This window comes from Dromiciops gliroides, chromosome 4 (genome assembly GCF_019393635.1).
Source record: "Dromiciops gliroides isolate mDroGli1 chromosome 4, mDroGli1.pri, whole genome shotgun sequence".
NCBI classification, from domain to species: domain Eukaryota; kingdom Metazoa; phylum Chordata; class Mammalia; order Microbiotheria; family Microbiotheriidae; genus Dromiciops; species Dromiciops gliroides.
In genome coordinates, this window is record NC_057864.1 from 248,298,521 (window position 1) to 248,318,926 (window position 20,406).

General features: G+C 41.1%; 1 protein-coding gene across 1 annotated transcript in view; it reads left to right on the top strand.

Annotated features, from left to right (window-relative positions):
- The window catches only part of TBC1D22B (TBC1 domain family member 22B), a 103,003-nt gene that overhangs the window by 75,714 nt on the left and 6,883 nt on the right, over positions 1–20,406 (top strand). The window contains 4 exon segments of the mRNA XM_043963874.1: positions 11,938–12,044; positions 15,539–15,614; positions 18,188–18,315; positions 18,430–18,525. Of these exon segments, the coding sequence (XP_043819809.1) occupies positions 11,938–12,044; positions 15,539–15,614; positions 18,188–18,315; positions 18,430–18,525 (407 nt within the window).

Sequence of the window (20,406 nt, forward strand, 5' to 3'; positions counted from 1 at the left end):
AAAGGTATTGAAATATGCTAGCCATTCAGTTCCTCAATGTACTCAATTCCCATGAGCTATTCTTCCACTCTACTTCAGCCACACACAAAGATGGTCAGACCTTAAATCTTGACATCAGCCACAAATGTACCATCTCTATGGTCAAGAATTCTGAAATCCCCTTCTCCAGCCATCATATATTAGCCTTTCACCTCTTCCTCTGCCTTCCTTTACATATCCCTACTCTTCACCTGTACCATGACCTTCAGTGCTTTACCCCTCATTTCTCTTCCAGACCATCTCTCCTACACTAGCCACTCTTTCCTCTTTTCCCCATCTTGACCCCTTTGTGAACCAGTTCAACTCTACATTGGCCTCCTCTCTTGAATCCTTAGCCCCCTTATTATATTGCCAATCACACCCGCCATTCATTGTCTTTGCACCTATGCATGTGTTGCTAAATGAAAGTGAAGAAAATCACACAGATGTTCTGACTGGGGCCACTACAGATTTGTGTTACATCACTTGACTGGGCCCTCACTGCTTCTAGGTAACCTTGCTAAACCTCCCTTATCAATTCACTTTCCCCCTCTCCGCAGCAGCTCTTCCAAACCTTTTTAGCCTTCCGCAAACTGCCCATGGCTCTCATCCCACCCTCTCAGCTAAGAACCTTGCCTCATATTTTACAGGAAAAAATGAGACCCTTCACTGTGAACTCCCTTTTCTCTCCTCTTATCTCTCATCTCTCAGACACCTGCTACTGTCTCCTTTTTCACCCCATCTCACATGACACAGTAGTTTGACTCATTACTGGGCTTAACCCCTCTACTTGTTCAAGTTATCCCTTTCCATCCCATCTCCTCCCACATATCACCCCTTATCATCCCCACTCTTGCACTTATTTTCAGCCTTTCCCTCTTTACTGGCACAGTTCCTACTGCCTGGAAACATTCCCATGTTTCCCCATCCTTAAAAAAAAAACCCAAAACCTCACTTGATCCTTCCATCCCTTCTATCATTCTATATCTCTTCTGCCCTTTCTAGCTAAATTCCTCCAAAAAGCCATCTGCAATAGTTGCCTGTACTTCCTCTCCTCTCATTCTCTCTCTTTTTTTTTTTTTTGTGAGGCAATTGGGGTTAAGTGACTTGCCCAGGGTCACACAGCTAGTAAGTGTTAAGTGTCTGAGGCCAGATCTGAACTCAGGTACTCCTGACTCCAGGACTGGTGCTCCATCCACTGTGCCACCTAGCTGCCCCTCTCTCATTCTCTTCTTAACCCCTTACAATTTGGCTTCTGACTTTAATCATTCCCCTAAAACTGCTTTCTCTACCATTACTAATGATCTCTCAGTTGCCAAATTCAGTGGACTTTCCTCAAGCCTCATCTCTGACCTCTCTTGCCTCTGACACTATTGATCACCTTCCCCTCCGTGTACTCTTCTCTCCCTAGGTTTTCAGGACACCACTCTTTCCTGGTTTTTCTCCTACCTATCTGACCACTCATTCTCTTTCTCCTTTGCTGGATCCTCTTCCAGATCACACCCTCTCATCAAAGGACAGAAGTGCTGAGCCCTCTTCTCCTGCTGTACTATTTCACTTGGTAATCTCAACAGCTCCCATGGATTTAATTAGTATCTCTATGCCAGTGATCTTCAAATCTTATCTACTCTGTTCCAGTCTCTGCTGACCCCCAATCTTGTATCTCCAGCTGCCTTTCAGAAATCTCAAACTGGATGTTCAGTAGACACCTTAAATTCAATATGTCCAAAACAGAACTCATCTTTTTCCCTAAACCCTCCCCATCCTACCTTCTCTATTGCGGTAGAGAACAATGCCTACCTCCCTCGCCCTCAGGCTCACAACCTGGGAGTTATTCTTGGCTTCTTACTATCCCTCCCCCAACCCCATATCCAATCTGTTGCCAAAGCCTGTAGATTTCACTGTTTCAACATCTCTGTTGTATGCCCCCTTCTCTCCTCTGAGTCTGCCACTCCTCTGGTATAGGATTTCATCACCTCACATCTGATATGCTGCAGTACTCTGTAGGTGGGTCTGCCCACCTCAAGTCTCTCCCCACTCCTGCCCATCCTCTGTTTAGCCACTAAAATGATCTTCCTAAAGCTTAGGTCCAATCATGTCACTCCCACTCTGTAAACTCCCTTGGCTCCCTATTGCCTACAGAAGCAAATACAAAATGCTCTTTGGGGCATTCAAAACCCTTCATAACCTAGCCCCTCCTTATGTTTCCACTCTTCTTACACCTTGCTCCCAGACATGTACTCTTTGATCCAGTGACATTGGCCTCCTAACTGTTCCATGAATATGATTGCCTCTTTTTGTATCCCTAGCACTTAGCACAGTGTCTAGCACATAGTAGGTGCTTAATAAATGTTTACTGATTAATCGATTGATTTAGAGAGACTGGGCAAATGGATTGATACCAAATTCCTTATCTCCCAACTTAGCATTTTAGACTCCAAACCTTTCTCAAAGCTGTCGCCTGTGCCCATTTGCATAGACAAAATAGTCTTGAGACTGGGAGACATATTTGGGTCTCTACCAGAAAATGCTATTGCTATTTCAGCCAATCAGTGATCTCAGCCAGGATGCTGAACTCAGCTACTTAAAACTGATACCTTGATGATAGTATAGCCGGGGGGGGGGGGGAGCTTGGGGGGGCATAGCACCTACTATTAAGCATCCCATCATCCTAGAAGGTAGATAGCATGATTGACAGCAAGAAAATAGAGTCAACCTACTTTTTCTCTAAATCCGGTAATATACAGAGTTCCTTTACATGACCAAGAAAGAATTTGTAATTTGGGGAACTGCAGAAACTGACATCTCATACCTTTCAAACCTAAAATACATGGGCTTTCTTCAACAAACATTAATTAAGCATCTGCTATACATCATGTGGGTGAGATACGAAATTTAAATGAAACATGGTGCCTGTGCAGCCTCTTGGAATTTAGCCTATGAGGGGGATATGATAAAAACAAACAAATATAACAAAATAATATGTCAGTGTGTAAGAGAGTTAAAAATAAATCACTGCTGGGGCAGCTAGATGGCACAGTGGATAGAGCACCAACCCTGGAGTCAGGAGGACCTGAGTTCAAATCAGGCCTCAGACACTTGACACTTGCTAGCTGTGTGACCCTGGGCAAGTCACTTAACCCCAAATTGCCTCACCAAAAAAAGAAAAGAAAAAGAAATCACTGCTAATAAACACTGGGGATGTGAAAACAGGCCAAGAAAGGCCCTACCCTCAAGGAGCTCACACTCTAATGAAGGAGACACCATGAAAATAACTACGTATGTCCAAGACAAATAAATACAGTATAAATAGGAGGTGATTGCAGAGAGATGGGGGTGGGGTGGGGACCTGAAAAGGCCTCTTGAAGAAGTGGCATTTCCTTTCAGGTGTGTGGGATACAGCTCATGCCTGGGCGCCAGTTTGGGAAGTGGAGTAAGTACCATGTGTGAAGAGCAGCAAGAAGGCCAGCGTAACTGGGTCATAGGGTATCCGGAGGGAAGTAAAGTATAAAGACTGGAAAGGGAGGAGGTGAAGATTGCAAAAGACTTTAAAAAACAGAGGATTTTATCTTGGAAGGAACAAGGATCTACTAGCATTTGAGTAGGGGCCATATTATAGTCAGACCTACACTCAGGGGAACCTCTTGGGAACTGTATCTATTTTAGGCCTAGAATTCATTTTCCTGAATAAAGTTGATCGGCTAGAAATGGTATGCCCATATTAAGCCCAGGCTGGGTCAGGTTGCTATAGTTCCTTGTTTGAGGAAAACCTTGATTCATAAAGCAGGCATAAAGGCTCCCTGGCTCTGGATTTCCACCAGTTTGCTCATAACTGCATCCTGGCTGCCCTGGGCAGTAACAGCAGCCAGATAGCATCAGCCTTCATTTGAGAGGTTGGTTGTTGGCATACTTTCTTCCCCTTTTGGCTTCAATCATGTATAGAATAGCCTGGCTCTTCTTGTGGGACTTTTAATGATCCCTCTGAACAGATTGTTTGTGCTGAATGAACCACTTCAGAGAGCTTTTGGTCCTTTTTTTTCCCTGTTGTTATTTGCCAGAGCGCTCAGCTTCCCAGAATCTCCCGTTTCCCTGGTGCCCTTCTGCGTTTAATATGTGAATTCTCAGTCTCCCCCGCCTGCCTTTGAGCAGAACAGAATGCTGCTCTCCCTTCTTGTAGTACAACATGCTGGCGAGTCAGCCTTTGCTTGTGCTTGTGAGGGCCTGAGTGCTGAGCTGAGCAGAGGAGAGTGGGCACAGCCCAACCACAGAAAAAAAGCCAGGGGGACCTTGAACCAACCTTCGGGAGCTGTGATTGGTACCGCTCTCACTGCACAGTCAGGGGTGTCCGCCCACCAGGAGGGGTCTCTCACTGACACTCTTCTGCTAGTCAGATGACAGGGGCTCTGAAGAAACATCGGAACTTGACAAACACAGCTTTTTATACGCGTCCTTCAGATTCTTCCCACTTAAGGCCAAGGAGGTGAAAGGGAGAACTTTGGCCTCTAGGGGATCATGTGCCCGTTAAGTGTATGTTTGGGAACTTGAGTTAGTTCAACAAACATTCATTACGCGTTTTCCTCTCAGAACCCGCAAGGTTCCATGTTCTGGAGAAGACTTGACCTTTGAGCTTACCTTTTACTGTGGAGGTGGGAGCAGTCAGCACGCCTCGGTGCTTAAGTGCTTGCTCTGTGACAGGCACAGTGCAAATTTCTACAGTTCCTGCCCTCAAGGAAGCTTACCTTCTAGTGAGGGAGATATGGTTTAGTAAATATCTAGGTGTCAGTAAAAGAAATACAAAATAACCCTGGAGGAGGGGAAGGCACTAGAGAGTGGTGGGACCAGGAAAGATCTCACGCAGAATTTGAGTCTTAAGGGAAACCAGGGATTCATAACAGCTGGTAGCACCATTAGAGGATGCAGAGGAGAGAAATGTATGAGTAGAGTGGAAACAGGAAAGAACAAGGTTGTTAAGAGGTTTTTAAAATGCCACATGGAGGATTATATATTTGACCCTAGAGGTTATTCAGTAGGAAGGAGGGGTGATATTGTCTGACCTATACTATAGGAAAATCACTTTGGCGACTGGGTATGAAAGATGAATTGTAGTGGGGAGATGCCTGAGGCAGAGAAACAAATTAAGCTATTGCAGTAGTCCAGGTCAAAGGTGGTAGCTTTAACTAGGATGGTAGTTGTATGAATAGAGAGATGGGAACAGGTGCAAGATGTAGATGAATGAGTGAGGAGTTGAGGATGACACCAAGATTGACAACCTAGTTGCCTGAAAAGATGCTCAGGCTGTTAACAGAAAAAGAAAAGTTTGGAAGTTTGAGGGAAAGAGAATGAGTTCTGTTTTGACTGCGTTGTGTTTCAGGTGCTTCTGGGACATCAAGTTAGAAATGTCTGAGAGCCAGTCCATGATACCATTCTTGAGCATAGGGTAGAAGCTAGGGTTGGATATATAGATTTGGGAGTGATCTCTATAGAGGTGATAATTGAATCCATGGGAGTTGATGAGGTAAACAAGTGAAAGTATAGACTGTGAAAAGAAGAGTGCCCAGGGGACAAAACCTCGAGGAACATCCCTAGTCAGTTCATGTGACATGGATGGCAAACCAACAAAAGAGCCTGAGAAGAAATAGACTGATAAGAGAAGGCTAGTATCTTTGGTCACAACTTTTCTAATAAAATATTTGAGAAAGAAAATTCATTATTCTTTATTAAGAATGCCACTGGCATTCATAAAAGTAGGAAGAATGTAAGAATTACTATGTGGGGGCAGCTAGGTGGTGCAGTGGATAGAGCACCAGCCCTGGAGTCAGGAGTACCTGGGTTCAAATCCGGCCTCAGACACTTAATACTTACTAGCTGTATGACCCTGGGCAAGTCACTTAACCCCAATTGCATCACTTAAAAAAAAAAAAAGAATTGCTATGTAATCTGAATGTTTCATTTTAGGTAATTGCCACATGTACAGTATGTATTACATATATATATTGTACCTAGAGACGTCAAGGTAGTACAGTGGATAGTGCACTGGGTCTGGAGTTAGGAAGACCTAAATTCAAATTTGGCCTCAGACACAAGTTGTGTGACCCTGGGCAAGTCACTTAACCTCTATTTGTCTCAATTTCCTCATCTCTAAAATGGGAGTAGATAATAATAACATCCACCTCCCTGGGTTATTGTGAGGATCAAGCAAGATAATAACTGTGAAGTGCTTAACATAGTGCCTGGTACATAGTAGGAACTATATAAATGTTAGCTATTATTAATCTGTGTCATGAGTTAGAAAATGTAGTATCTATTTATCTGTCTTATTTATCTTTGTATCTTTTTTAGTGCCTACTGCATTGACACTGTATGGGTTTAATCAGTGTTTTTCTTTTGTTTTAAAATTTATTTTGTTTGAGTTTTGTTAATATTTAAAGTTACCTTCATTTATATATCTGTAGTAATGGTGTATATTGTTCTTTAGATTCTTCTTTGTTCACTCTACATCACTTCATACGAATATTTTCACATTTCTTTCTTTTTTTTTTTTTACAGGGCAGTGAGGGTTAAGTGACTTGCCCAGGGTCACACAGCTAGTGTCAAGTGTCTGAGGCTGGATTTGAACTCAGGTCCTCTTGAATCCAAGGCCAGTGCTTTATCCACTGTGCCACCTAGCTGCCCCTGAATGTTTCATTTTTATAATTGTTATGGTCTCAGTTGCATTCATGTATACCCCAGTTTGTTCATTCATTCCCTAACCACTGGGCACACATTTTTGGGGGAAATAAAAAATGATTTATTTACAAGTAGTGCTACTATTGAATTCACCAAACATTTTTTTTAATTAATTTATTTTTTAACATATAAAGTATTTTATTTTTTCTGTTACATGTAAAGATAGTTCTCAACTTTTGTTTATACAAGCTTTACAATTTCAGATTTTTCTCCCTCCCTCCCTCCCCTCCCTCCCCCCTCCCCTAGATAGCAGGTAATCTGATATAGGTTATATCTATATATCTATATACATATACATATACATATACATATACATATACATATACATATACATATATATATCTATACACACACACATATATATATATATACACATAATAACATTAATCCTATTTCTGCATTAATCCTGTTATAAGAGAAAAAAATCAGAGCAGTAATGCAAAACCTCAAAATAGAAAAAAAAAACAACAGCACCCAAAACAAAAGAAATAGTATGGTTCAATCAGCATCTATACTCCACAGTTCTTTTTTTTTTTTTCTTGGATTTGGAGATCCTCTTCTATCACAAGTTCCCTGGAATTCTTCTGTGCCATTGCATTGGTGAGAAGAATATAGTCCATCACAATAGGTCAACACTCAATGTTGATGATACTGTGTACAATGTTCTTCTGGTTCTGCTCATCTCACTCATCATCAGCTCACGTAAGACCCTCCAGGTTTCTCTGAACTCCTCCTGCTCATCATTTCTTACAGCACAATAGTATTCCATTGTATTCATATACCACAACTTGTCCAGCCATTCCCCAATTGATGGGCACCCCCTCAACTTCCAATTCCTTGCTACCACGTAAAGAGCAGCTATAAATATTTTTGTACATGTGGGTCCCTCTCCCTTTTCCATGATTTCTTTGGGAAAAAGACCTAAAAGTGGAATCGCTGGGTCAAAGGGTATGCACAGCTTTATCGCCCTTTGGGCATAATTCCAAATTGCTCTCCAGAATGGTTGGATCAGCTCGCAGCTCCACCAACAATGCATTAGTGTTCCAATTCACCAAACATTTATTAAACACTTAGTATGCACAAGGTACTGTACCTTGGCAATACCAGCACAAAAATGAAAATTGTCTCTGCCCTCTGGAACTTCCTTTTTGAGAGGGGACACAACATAGACACAGGCAAGTTAGAGCAAGGTACTTTGAGGAGAGAGCAAGCACTAGCAATTGGAGGGATCAGAAAAAACTTTGCCTATGTGATAGCATCTGAGCCAAACTTGGAAGAAGCTAAGTATGTTAAGAGGTGGAATAACGGAAGGACATAAGCATTTATGTTGTGCCTATTATGTGCCTTTCCTAAGCACTTTATAAACAGCTTTATAAAGGAAGAAACTGCAGCAAATAGGTTTAAGTAACTTGCCCAGGGTCATACAGCTAATATGCATCTAAGGCTAGATTTGAACTCAGATCTTCCTCAGCCCAGCACGCTATCCATTGTGTCATCTGAATGTTTCAATAGCATTTTTTGCAGACTATAAATTCAATATGAAACAACAATGTAATATGGCAGCCAAGATTCTGTAACCTCTGTGGTAGGGTGTTCCCCTCTAGGTATCACGTTTTAGGAAGAATGTTGATAAATTGAGGTGTCCAAGAGAAGGGAACTGGAATGGCAAGAACCCTCGAGCTTATGCCTTGTGAGAATTGCTTGAAGGAACCTGGGAATGTAGAAGAGAAATTGGAGTAGTTTTTCTTGGCCCTGGAGAGAAGTTTTAGAGGCAAATTTAGGCTACCTGGAAGGGAAAACTTCCAGACAAATAGAACTATCTGAAAGAAGAGTGAGCTGTTTCTAAAAGTTAAAGGTTCCCCTTGATTGGAGGCCATCAAGCAAAATAGCAATAACAATAGCTAACAAACTTACATATCTCTTAAAGGTTTACAGTCTGATATTTTGCTTCTCTCTGCTAAAGTCTCACCTTCTGCAAAAAGCCTTTCATATCTACCCCCCTTAATGCTAAAGAGAGAATGCATTCCAGGCATGGGGAACAGCCTGTGCAAAAGGACAAAGACCAAAGACAGAATGTGGAGTTTGGGGAATAGCCACTAAGCCAGTTTGACTACAAGGTAGAGTACATAGGAGTAATCTGAAATAAGTTAGGAAAGTTGGTAAGAGGGTTATAGTGGAACCTATCTCTCCCACATGGATACCAGAAAAGATCTAAAAAGATCACCAGATGAAATAATGATCACAAAATACAAAGAGAAGCAACTATAGACTCCTCCATCCTCCCCAGGCCTGCAAAAATAGAAAATGAGATGCTTTGGGGCATGGGGAAAGGAGTCCCAGCATAATCTCAGGGAAACCCCTGCAGCACTCAGACTGGGCATGGTCTGGGGACCCAGACTCCCCAGTGCTTTATGTACAGATACACCAAGAAAGCTGGAAGCCAATAGCAGGAGTCCCAGGCTGTTTTCTCTTACATTATATCTGTTTTCAATCTCTTTGATATCTTGTCCTCATTCCATAGACTTTTGTCATTTGAATGGCGCTTGGTGATGCTGTTTGTCCTTTGTTCTTGCTCTCTTACCTGAGGACCAATGACATCAAGGTGATGTCTTGACTTTGCAGATGAATTGGATTTAAGTGAGGCAGGACTGTGCAAAAACACCAGCCTCACCCTCTGGTGCCATTTGGATCCAGTGGCAAGATAATAGATCAAGACAACTGGAGATAGCCCTGAATCCAGTGAGAGAGCTTGGCCTTTTTAATTAAGCTAAGGTCTTTCCCAGGTCTCAGTTTTTCTAAGGCAACAACACCCATTCAGCGTTTAAGACTAGGTAATAAATAAGGCAACAAATGGCCTCTTTTACCTAGTCAAAAAAAAAAAAAAAAGGCAAAAACTGAATGTGACTCACATGACTGTGAAATTGTCAGTTACATTCTCAGAGTCAAATTTTATGTTCCTCTTTGTCAGCAACCTATGGATTCTATAAACTTTTGCCCTTTGTTCTGTTTTCAGTACTTCTAGGAAGTTTTCTTGTATAATTTTTTAGGTATGGTATCTAGGGCTATTGTTTCTTTTTCCATCCCTGTAATTTTTTTTCTTTTTGGACCACTTCTATATTATTGAGTTTTTCACCATCTTTTGTCAGTTCTCTTGTTCATCTTGCTAAATTGTTCCTTCAGCTTTCTTATTTCATGTTATACATATCCCATCTTCCTTTTTTATCTCTCAATTGTGATTCTAAATTACTTCAGAGGTTCTTGCAATAAGTCCATTCTGTCTTCTAGAAGCAAATTATTTATTATAATTTTGTTCTTTCTTGCTGCAGACTTGTTCTTGCTTTTTTATGCCACATAACATTTATTCATTGTTTTGGCAACTATTTCTTGCTTATTCATTTCTTCTTTTCTGTTAATTTTCCTATATGTATTTCTTTCCTTTTCCTTTTTAAAAGATTTTACTTTATTTGGTATATTTGTTGTTGTTTTGAGGTAGTTTAGGGGAGCTGAACTTAGGCATGACTTATTCCACTAACTTGTTGGAAAGACATTTAAATGCCTGAATTTAAATACAACAGACATGGGCAGCTAGGTATCACAGTGGATCGAGTGGTGGGGCAGGAGTCAGGAAGACTCATCTTCCTGAGTTCAAATCTGGCCTTAGATATTTACTAGCTGTGTGACTGGGCAAGTCACTTCAACCTGTTTGCCTCAGTTCCTCATCTGTAAAGTGATTTGGAAAAGGAAATGCCAAACCACTGCAGTATCTTTGCTAAGAAAACCCCAAATGGGTCACGGAGTTAGACACAACTGAAAAACAATTAGACAACAACAATAGACAGTTAAATGTCTGTTATATTGTCTAAGGAATGAGTCTACTTAGGGAACAGAACTTGAAGATTTTGAAAAACTTTTCACTATTATCTGTCACAAGCTCTTTATAGTCTATGCTAAAGGTATCAGTCTGGGTAAGGAATGAGAAGCCTTTCTCACTATTTCTGCTTCTTCCTGACTTGCAGGTAAGGAGAGATAATGCCTTAAGATTATGGGGAGATTTTAAAATAAAACACACACACACAAAAAAAGATTATGGGGAGAAATGACTGCATGGTTATTAACTTTCCTTTAATGCTAATGATTAATTACAGGTAATTTGTGTGGCTTATATGGGGCAGTAGAATATAGTGAGTTGAGTACTAAACTTGCAGTCAGGAAGACCAGGGTTCAGGCTCTGTTTCTGATACTTACCCAGTGCTGGTCAACAAGCATTTATTAAGTACCTACTATATGTGTGACCCTGGGGGTGTCATTTCTCCGTCGTGTGCCTCAAGCAACTCCATAAGATTTTTCTACTAAGTTATAGCTGGGTATACTCTATTTTGATAGAGGGAGATAAAATAACAGGTGCTTTGCCTGTTTGTAGTGTGATCCATGGGGGGGCGGGGCATGAGGGTTAAGTGACTTGCCCAGGGTCACACAGCTAGTTAGTGTCAAATGAGGCCAGATTTGAGCTCAGGTCCTCCTGAATCCAGGACCAGTGCTTTATTGCTGTGCCACCTAGCTGCCCTCAAAGTGATCCATTTATGTCATGCAGACTTTGGATCTAAAAATATTTAGGTTAATGATACCCAGGGCCACACTGCTATCATCTACTCTGACTGACAAAGTTGCCTTATATAGATTAGAGAAATTCCTCAATAATGATGATCTTGTATTATTTGGTGATTCCTTCAAAATACCCCATGAAGAATAATTATCTCTTTATAGCTACTGCCACCATGTGACACATATGTGCCACTTTCTAAACCTTTGAAATAAATGACCATTTCTCCAGAATGTGTTCAGGACACTAGAGCGTAATCTCAATATTAAATATATAGTATCTTCTTTTTTTAACTTTTAAAACTTAAACTCTTCTTTTTAAATAAGAAAGAGCAAAAATTGTATGTACTCCATCTTTTAGAGAAAGGGAGAGATGTGCTCTGTTAGAGTCAGCATAAGAATGGGCTTATAGTTGCATATTGTCCATATGTGTCCTTGAGAGGAAAGGTGTGAGTCAGCATCTTACTTTAATAAGTAGGTTAGCATGGTTCTCCCCTATACTTGAGGACCCCAATGAAGACACCAGATTCTATCTCTCTCTCTCTCCATTTTTTAGATAAGTCCTCTGGACTCTCTTCACCTTTTGTTTTACAGAAGAGGATGTGGAGAACTTTGATGTGACAAACTTGTCTCAAGATATGCTACGAAGCATCGAAGCAGACAGTTTTTGGTGTATGAGTAAGCTGCTGGATGGGATACAGGTGAGCTTTCCCTGACTCTAAGTCAGGATGACATGCCTCTGCTACTGTTATCCTGTCCTTCCGGGATACTCCTTTTTTTCATTCAGGGTCACTGCTTCAGCAAAGCCCCTATTTGCTCCCTTCCTCTTTCTATCAAGATAAAACAATTTCAGAAAGAAAGGTGGAGTAGTATACCTGATATAGGGAAATGTCCACATGCTTATTTTCTATCCTGATGCCCTCTGACATTAGAGTCTAAGGAAAGAATCCTGTCTCACTAAGGCCAATGGCCTCATGTTTAGACCCTGTCCCCCTCCACTCCTTTCCTCTTTTAGAGGCTGTCTGTTTCATGTTTCACACCAGCCTTCCTCTATTTCCAGTTTCTGATCCAACAGCTGGATCAGTCTCTTTGTTGAACATTGCTGAACCAACTACTCCTAGCTAGGGTGGGTAGTTGCCAGGGGTGAATTGACCTCTTCCAACAAGCTGTAAGGAAGAAGAAAGATTGGGGGGAATGAAAGAGGAAATAAGACATGATCAATAGTGAGGTCAGTCCTGAAGACTCAGCTTCAGAATATCTGACTTACTGGCACCTCTTCATGTAAATGTGGCTGTCCATAACAGAGAAGGTGAATTGCAGTAGGTCATCGGGTCAAAAATGAGATTGAGAGTAAGGAAAATCTGCTTTTTGCTTTGCTGTTGTTGCTGCTGCTCCACCTTCTAAATTGGACCACCAGAAAACATACCCAAGACAAGCTAAACCAACCAGTTCCACTGATGGCTGGGGACCACTTGTCTTCATCTTTACTTCAGCCGTTTTCTTCCCTGCCACCATGGGTGTTTTCCCTCTTTCCTTCCCCCCTGCTTTCCAAGTCTTGCTATAATCAGGTCAAAATTATCAAGGCATGTCATTGGATTGTCCTTTTGATGCACTTACTTGTCTCTCTGACATCCTAAACCAGAATACTCTTTCCTGGCTAACACTCCCCTATATGTATTGTCTCCTTAAAGACAGAGACAGTTTTTCTTTATCTGTATCCCTAGTGTTTAACATTACGTAGTAAGCATTTAATATATACTTTTTTTTATTCACTCATTCATTTGTTCATTCATTCTAGTCCTGGCTTCAGCATTGAATTTCTTTGTAGCTCTAGTCACATTACTCATAGGGCCTAGTATTTCCAGTTACAAAATTGCATTATAACTCTTGCTCCCATTGTAGGTCAGATGAACAATGGTTGTTTTTGTTTTGTTTTTAAATCATAAAAGTATTTTATTATTTTCCACTTACATGTAAAGATAGTTTTCAACATTTGTTTTCATAAGATTTTTAGTTCCAAATTTTTCTCCCTATCTCCCTTCCCTCCCCAAGACAGAAAGCAATCTGATCTAGGTTATATATGTACAATCACATTAAATGTATTTCTGCATTAGTCATGTTGTGAAAGAAGAATCAGAACAAAAGGAAAACACCTTAAAAAAGAAAAAACAAAAACAAAAGTAGAAACAGTATGGTTCAATCTGCATTCAGAATCCACATTTCTTTTTTCTGGATGTGGAGAACATTTTCCATCATGAGTTCTTTGGCATTGTCTTGGATCATTGTATTACTGAGAAGAGCTGAGTCTATCACAGCTGATCATCACACAGTGTTGTTGATACAGTGTACAATGTTCTCCTGGTTCTGCTCATTTCACTCAGCATCAGTTCATGTAAGTCTTTCCAGGTTTTTCTGAAATTTGCCTGCTGATCATTTCTTACAATTCCATTACATTCATGTACCACAACTTGTTCAGCCATTCCCCAATTAATGGGCATCCCCTCAATTTCCAATTCTTTGCCAAATAGTTGTTTTTTGGGGGGAAAAAATAGAAATGAGATTTAAATAAGGAAAAGCAACCAAGAAAACCTGGGTTCAAGTCCCACCTCTGATATTTACTGACTGTGACCCTCTGCAAGTCACTTAACCCCTCAGTATTCTAGACTGATCTCTAAGACTGAGTTGTGCCTTGGTAAAAGGAGTAGAACTCACCATGGAGTCCCCTGTACCAATAAAATCCCAGACATAGTCCCTATCACCTCTTTAGATAAGAAGCAATATAATAGATGACTGCCAGCCTTTGGGTCAGGCTAACCTGAACTCATCTGTCAGTATTCTAGGCAGCTCTTTTAGACTATAGGTTGGGGGCGGCTAGGTGGCGCAGTGGATAAAGCACGAGCCCTGGATTCAGGAGTACCTGAGTTCAAATCTGGCCTCAGACACTTGACACTTACTAGCTGTGTGACCCTGGGCAAGTCACTTAATCCCCATTGCCCCACCAAAAAAAAAAAAAGACTATAGGTTGTAGTGTAACTGTTCATTTGTGTTGGTGGAAGGAGCTTTAGCAGCCAGAGCTGAGTACAGTGATGAAAGCATAGGACAATGCTCCCACCTCCTCCTTCTTTCTTCTTCTCCCTATGTGTGTGTATGTATATTAAGTTGTGTCTTGTAGGTTTATAGGCTCATTAGCAGTTCCAGAGGAGAGGAGGTTAATGAGGGATAGAGTAGCACAGTAAGGCTTCATATAGGAAGTAGCACTTAATTCAGACCCATTTTGGCTACATGTTCAACAAGTAATGAAAGCTGGAAAGTTTGTGAAAATTATTACTAAAATATCTTATGAGTAAGAAATCTTAGTTTGTGGGCAAAGAGTTAATAATCCCTGGTAACAAGCTGGTATTATGCTTCTTAATATGCCTACATCCGAATAATGCTTTTATGGATGCTTAACAGGATTGTCTTTTTGAGAGTCTTGATTGCAGAGACATAGGAATACATAGATGTTAAATGTTTGATGTGATACCAAACAGATGCTTGAGCCCAGAATTTTATCTGTCATAGAAATCCATTGTAACACACCTGTCCTTTACGATCAAATGATACCATGATTCATGCTGAAACCCTGTTGATTTAGCTGTGACAGTAATTGAATATAGGCAATGATGTGAACCAGGTCTTGAATTTCTTCCCCTGTAATGAAGGAGTTGGACTAGATGGTCTATAAGATATTCTTCAGCTCTGACTTTCTGAGTTCCTACGGTTCTGTGAATAATGAAGCAGGATTTGAATAGATGGAAAGAATCAGTGTCAGAAAAAAAAACAAAGAAGGGAGAATGAGCATAGTGTCTATATATTAAAATAGATTATCTTTTTAGTCCTCCAAATTATCACAAGGAACTCAGAACTTCTTTTCCTCCAACTTTCTTTTTCTAAACTGTGTTGCTAACATATTTCCTTTGTGTGCCCTAAGCTATGTCAATGAAGAAAGCTCCCAATTACATTGTTCCCAGAATGACTCCCATTGAACATTATTAGCATGGTTTTGGGTGATGAAACTTTGAACTCATGTTTTATTTAAATGGCGACTTTTAGAGTGAGAACGCAATATATATTGTGATCTCCGTGTGGTTATTTTTGAGTACTGCTGTGCCCAGCAGTACCCAGACCTCTTTAATCTCAAATTGTGTCATTTCAGGATAACTACACCTTTGCCCAGCCAGGGATCCAGAAGAAAGTCCAAGCACTGGAAGAGCTGGTCAGCCGGATTGATGGTAGGTCCAAAAAATACTGGGTTTCCATTTAAACTAATCTACCACCACATCACCCTGTGGTTGTCAGCCTTTCCCAGTCTATCCATTATCATCAGTGTTCCCATCTTTATACTGTTGTCCCTCTGAGCTTACAATGCTGGTGACATGACAGATTCTCTTCCTTTGTTTTCTGTTACAAACTCCGAAAAACATTTTTTTTAATCTTTCTAATGTTTTAGTGATACCTTTTGTCATTATATCACAGTCATTTATTGGACCCAAACTCTCTCAGGCTGTACTCCACGTTGCAATGACAAGACAGTAGGCACAAAACAGAAGCAAGGCAAAAACAAAACAAAAACAATAGTCCAATGTTTGATAAGCCCAAGAGTGTAAATCATCAGGGGACAAAAGAAAAAACACATTCTGTGAACTCCCAGATCTTCTTCTTCCTCTCCATTTTCATAGCCATAACTCTGGTCTATATCTTACTAGTTGTTTATCAGTTGGCTGTAATTCTGTCCTAGCAGATCTCCCTACCTTAGACCCGTTTCTATGTAAACCAGTTAACACCTAACTGCTAGCATGCTTTTTTTTATTGGTGATTTTTCTTTATTTCATCACTTAGACTTTCCACTGATTTCCTTCTCCCATATAATGGATAAGTGAAATAAAGCAAAACAAATCAATATAGTGGGCATATTGGAAAAGATATACATATATAGTCTACTGCATCTCTCTTGAGAAGTGAGAAGCATGCTTTACCTAGTAGTCCTCTGAAGTCACCATTGGTCATTATATTGAGCAGAGTAGAGTAATCTTTCCAAAGCACAGTTGTATCATATCACTTTCATATACTTAGAAATTTCCTTAATTTCCGGTTGCTTTTTAACATCAGACCTACTTTAACTTTTAAGTCATACAATAGTCTAATTCATGACTTTTGTATAATGCAAAGTGATAGGAAGTGGCCACTAAGATACTACTCTCTGTAACCCATTACATACTCTGAGGAAATTATTTATTTAGTTTCTGTTGTCTCATTTCTTATGGTTCCTTTGTTATCTCTCCCATATTATAGCATTAGCACTATCAGGAAAGAGGCAGTGAAAGGTTTTGAGAGGATCCAATGAGATAACATGTAAAATACTTCAGATACCTTAAAACACTATATAAATACTTATTTTGACATTGTTGTTGTTATTGTTATATTTATTTTCTGTCTCCTACAGTGTCTAATACAGGCTCTCAAATGCACACTTAAAAAACTCTTGTCCTTTGCATAACTGCTCATTCCAGGGATTCAGATGGTCAAGTAACATTGTGTTGGCCCCCTTTCATCACTAGATGTCTGGGACCTGACTGAAGTGGGGCAGTTAGTTTCTGTTCTTAGCATTGTCATGTTCGATAATAGAGGAGTGGTATTATAGAACAAAGATTTTTAATATAGCTGTTAAATAATATTTGAAAGCCGTGGTATAGAAAAAGAGGGATCAGACAAATTCTGTATTTCTCTAGAATGCCAAAATTTATTGCTCTATCCGTCTGAAAACCCCAAGGGATAGAAGTTAAGTAAAGAGGCAAATTTCCCCTCACAGTAAAGAACTTTCCTATAGTAGATGTGTCCATTAATGGAATGGATTGTCTTAAAAAGGAATAAGCTCCCCTTCATTAGAAGTATTTAGGCAGAGCACCAGGCATGCTGTAGAGGTTATTCCTCATCATATCTGACATTAGAGCTTGAGGCTGCCTAAAATTCTGTGAATCTTTGGTAATGTCAGAAGTTTGGAACAACTTCTTGATTACTTACCCAGGGGGATTAACAAGTTATATGAGGCAACCAAAACTTTTGTCTTCCATTTTTACAACCAAGATACCCATACTAAGAGGAGGGTAATTATAACATGTAAGGTAAGCTGGTAAAGTTTTGCACTTACTGACTAAACAACTTAGGATATATTTATTTCATGGGTAGTGTTGATGTGAAGCAATGGGGAGGGAGAACATTGGTATAGAATGAAGGGGAGGTAAGATTCCTGCCCATCTCCTACTTCACAAAAGTGATGAAAACGAGCTATTTTTCCTGTTGGGATGAAAACTTGTCAGTCCTCCATTCTTCCTTGTCCCTCACTTAACAAGTCAATTCTCCTTCCACAGAATTTCTCAAATCCCCTGTATTCCATTCACAGCCACCAACTTCTTTACCTCATTACCTCAGACCTGGACAACTGCAATAGGTTCCTAACTGTTCTCCCTGCCTCGGGCTCCTCTCTTTTTGTCACTTTTTTGCCTCGCTTTTCTTACCTGTAAAATGGGGGTCATAACAGGAGCTTCATTGGAGGGTTGTAAAATGTTTAGCAAGGTAGCTTTCTTGTACACAACAAACCCTCCCAGTGTCTTTTCATAGCCTGGGTCATGTGCCCTTCTCACCTTCACCTCTTAGCATCCCTAAGTTTCTTTCAAAGCTGAGCTCAAGTTCTCTCTCCAGCATGAGGCCTATTAAGCGCTTGTTAAATTAACTAATTGTCAGATTCCTCAGCAGGTCCGATTCCACAGGTTATACTGTTGAGCCCAATGGCATTTTCTTGTTTTAGAACAGGTACACAATCACTTCAGGAGGTACGAGGTTGAATATCTACAGTTTGCCTTTCGATGGATGAATAATCTGCTTATGAGGGAGCTGCCCCTTCGATGTACCATTCGGCTGTGGGACACCTACCAGGTACAGAGACATTCTATGCCCTCCTCACCTTCCTCCACCCACCCCACCCCCATCCCATCATCCTGGCATCTTCATCTGAGTTTGGGATGCTGACTCTAGTTTTATCCTTTCTAGTCTGAACCAGAAGGATTTTCTCACTTCCATCTCTATGTGTGTGCTGCCTTCTTGATCAAGTGGCGGAAGGAGATCTTGGATGAGGAGGATTTTCAGGTGAGTGGACAGGAGCCTACTTTGGGCTTGGCCGTTGAGTGTCAGAGGAGTAGCATCTGTGAGCTCATAGCACAGACAAGGAAACCAGGTTATTAGTGAGTATTTACATTTGATCCCACACACAGTGTGATTCCTTTTTAGTCACTGTGGCTGTAGGCATGATGTGATGTGGCTGGAGGAGGCTATACTGACAGGTAGGTTCCAAGGTTGTTCAGGGTGGCAGTGTGCTGGACTTGGAGTCAGGAAGACCTAGGTTCAAATATTTCCTCTGATACTTACCAATTGTGTAATCCTGAACAAGTCACTTACTTTCTCTATGCCTCTTATTTCCTTATTTATAAAATGGTAATTAGAACACCTACCTCACAGGACAGGACTGTTATGGAGTCCAAATGATACTGTATACAGAGCACTTTGCAAAACCTTAGGTGTGTAAATGTATACATGCTAAATAATTATCAGCTACAGTCATACTGTACTCTGCTTCAGCTCGTAAGGGAGCCACACAAGTGCTGCTGTTGAGACAGTGGGGCAGTCTGGTGGATTGGAGAGAGATAAACTGAGACAAGCAGAAACCTTTCATCCTTGGGTCCCACCTGGAGCGCTCAGTGCCACCTCAAAACGGGTAGAGATTGGGGGCAGCTAGATGGCACAGTGGATAGAGCACTGGCCCTGGAGTCAGGAGTACCTGAGTTCAAGTCCGGCCTCAGACACTTAACACTTACTAGCTGTGTGATCCTGGGCAAGTCACTTAACCCCAATTGCCTCACTAAAAAAAAAAAAAAAAACGGGTGGAGATGTCTGACTCCAGACCCTGCCTGCGTTTGTGAACATGTCCAGGAGAAGCCTGGAGGGTGCTTTAAATATGTATACCCACAAGACCCCTGCAAAAGTCTTTGTCTGGTGCCACGTGTTGGTTTGGAGATGACCTGCCAACAATGCAGGCTTTGGTCAGGTATGAGCCCAGTTGTGGATTATATGTGGTTGTCCAAAAGCAGAACGAGTTTTTTGACCACCATAACTCATGAGAACCTATTCCTACTGCTGGATCGGGGGGCTTCCTATCTGTCACTGGAAGGAGCACCCAGTCTAGTGAAAACACCGATCCTTGCACAGCCACCCCAGGAACAGGTTTCTTGAGAACAAGGACTGTCTTTGACTCTTCTCGGTATCCTCAGCACTTAGCATAACACCTGGCACGTAATAGGTGATTAATAAATGCTTGTTGACTGACTGACTTTGGTAACTATGAATGAGAATCCTTGTTGTTAGGTGGGTCACTTAACAAAGCAGAGATCCTGTGGAATTAGGAGCAACATTGGACCTCCCGGGAGAAGCATAATAAGGCAAAAATGACAACCATTTATTAAGTGCTTCCTATGTGCCTGACCCTGGGCTAAGCCCTGGGGATACAAATACAATGCCTCCTCTCAAGGAGCTTGTACTCTACTGAGGAAAGACTTACTCAAGGGAGCTAAGGGAGATGGGGCAGGGATGCAGGCAAGCCGGCTGGGGGCTGGGGTGTTTAGGCCCTGAAAGTCAGAAGTACAGCCAGGAGGGGGATGAATGTAGGCTTGCCTGAGCCCCTCCCCAGAAGAGAAACATCATGAGGCATTCACCCATGAGGAAAGGAGGGATGTTCCCAGGTGAAAAGGTCTGAAGGACAGCCTGAAGGTGGATACAAAGAAAGGAGACTGCCCATTGCCGAGGGGGCCGTGTCGGACAGGACCAACTTACGAAAGCTATAGGACACTATGCCACCGTGATGATGATATTCTAGCAGTCCTACTGAAAGGAGATGTGTAAATAATGATGAAACGGAAGCAGAACCTAAGGAATGTGTGGGAACGTACTTCTAAGGGAGCTCTAAGAACAGAGGGA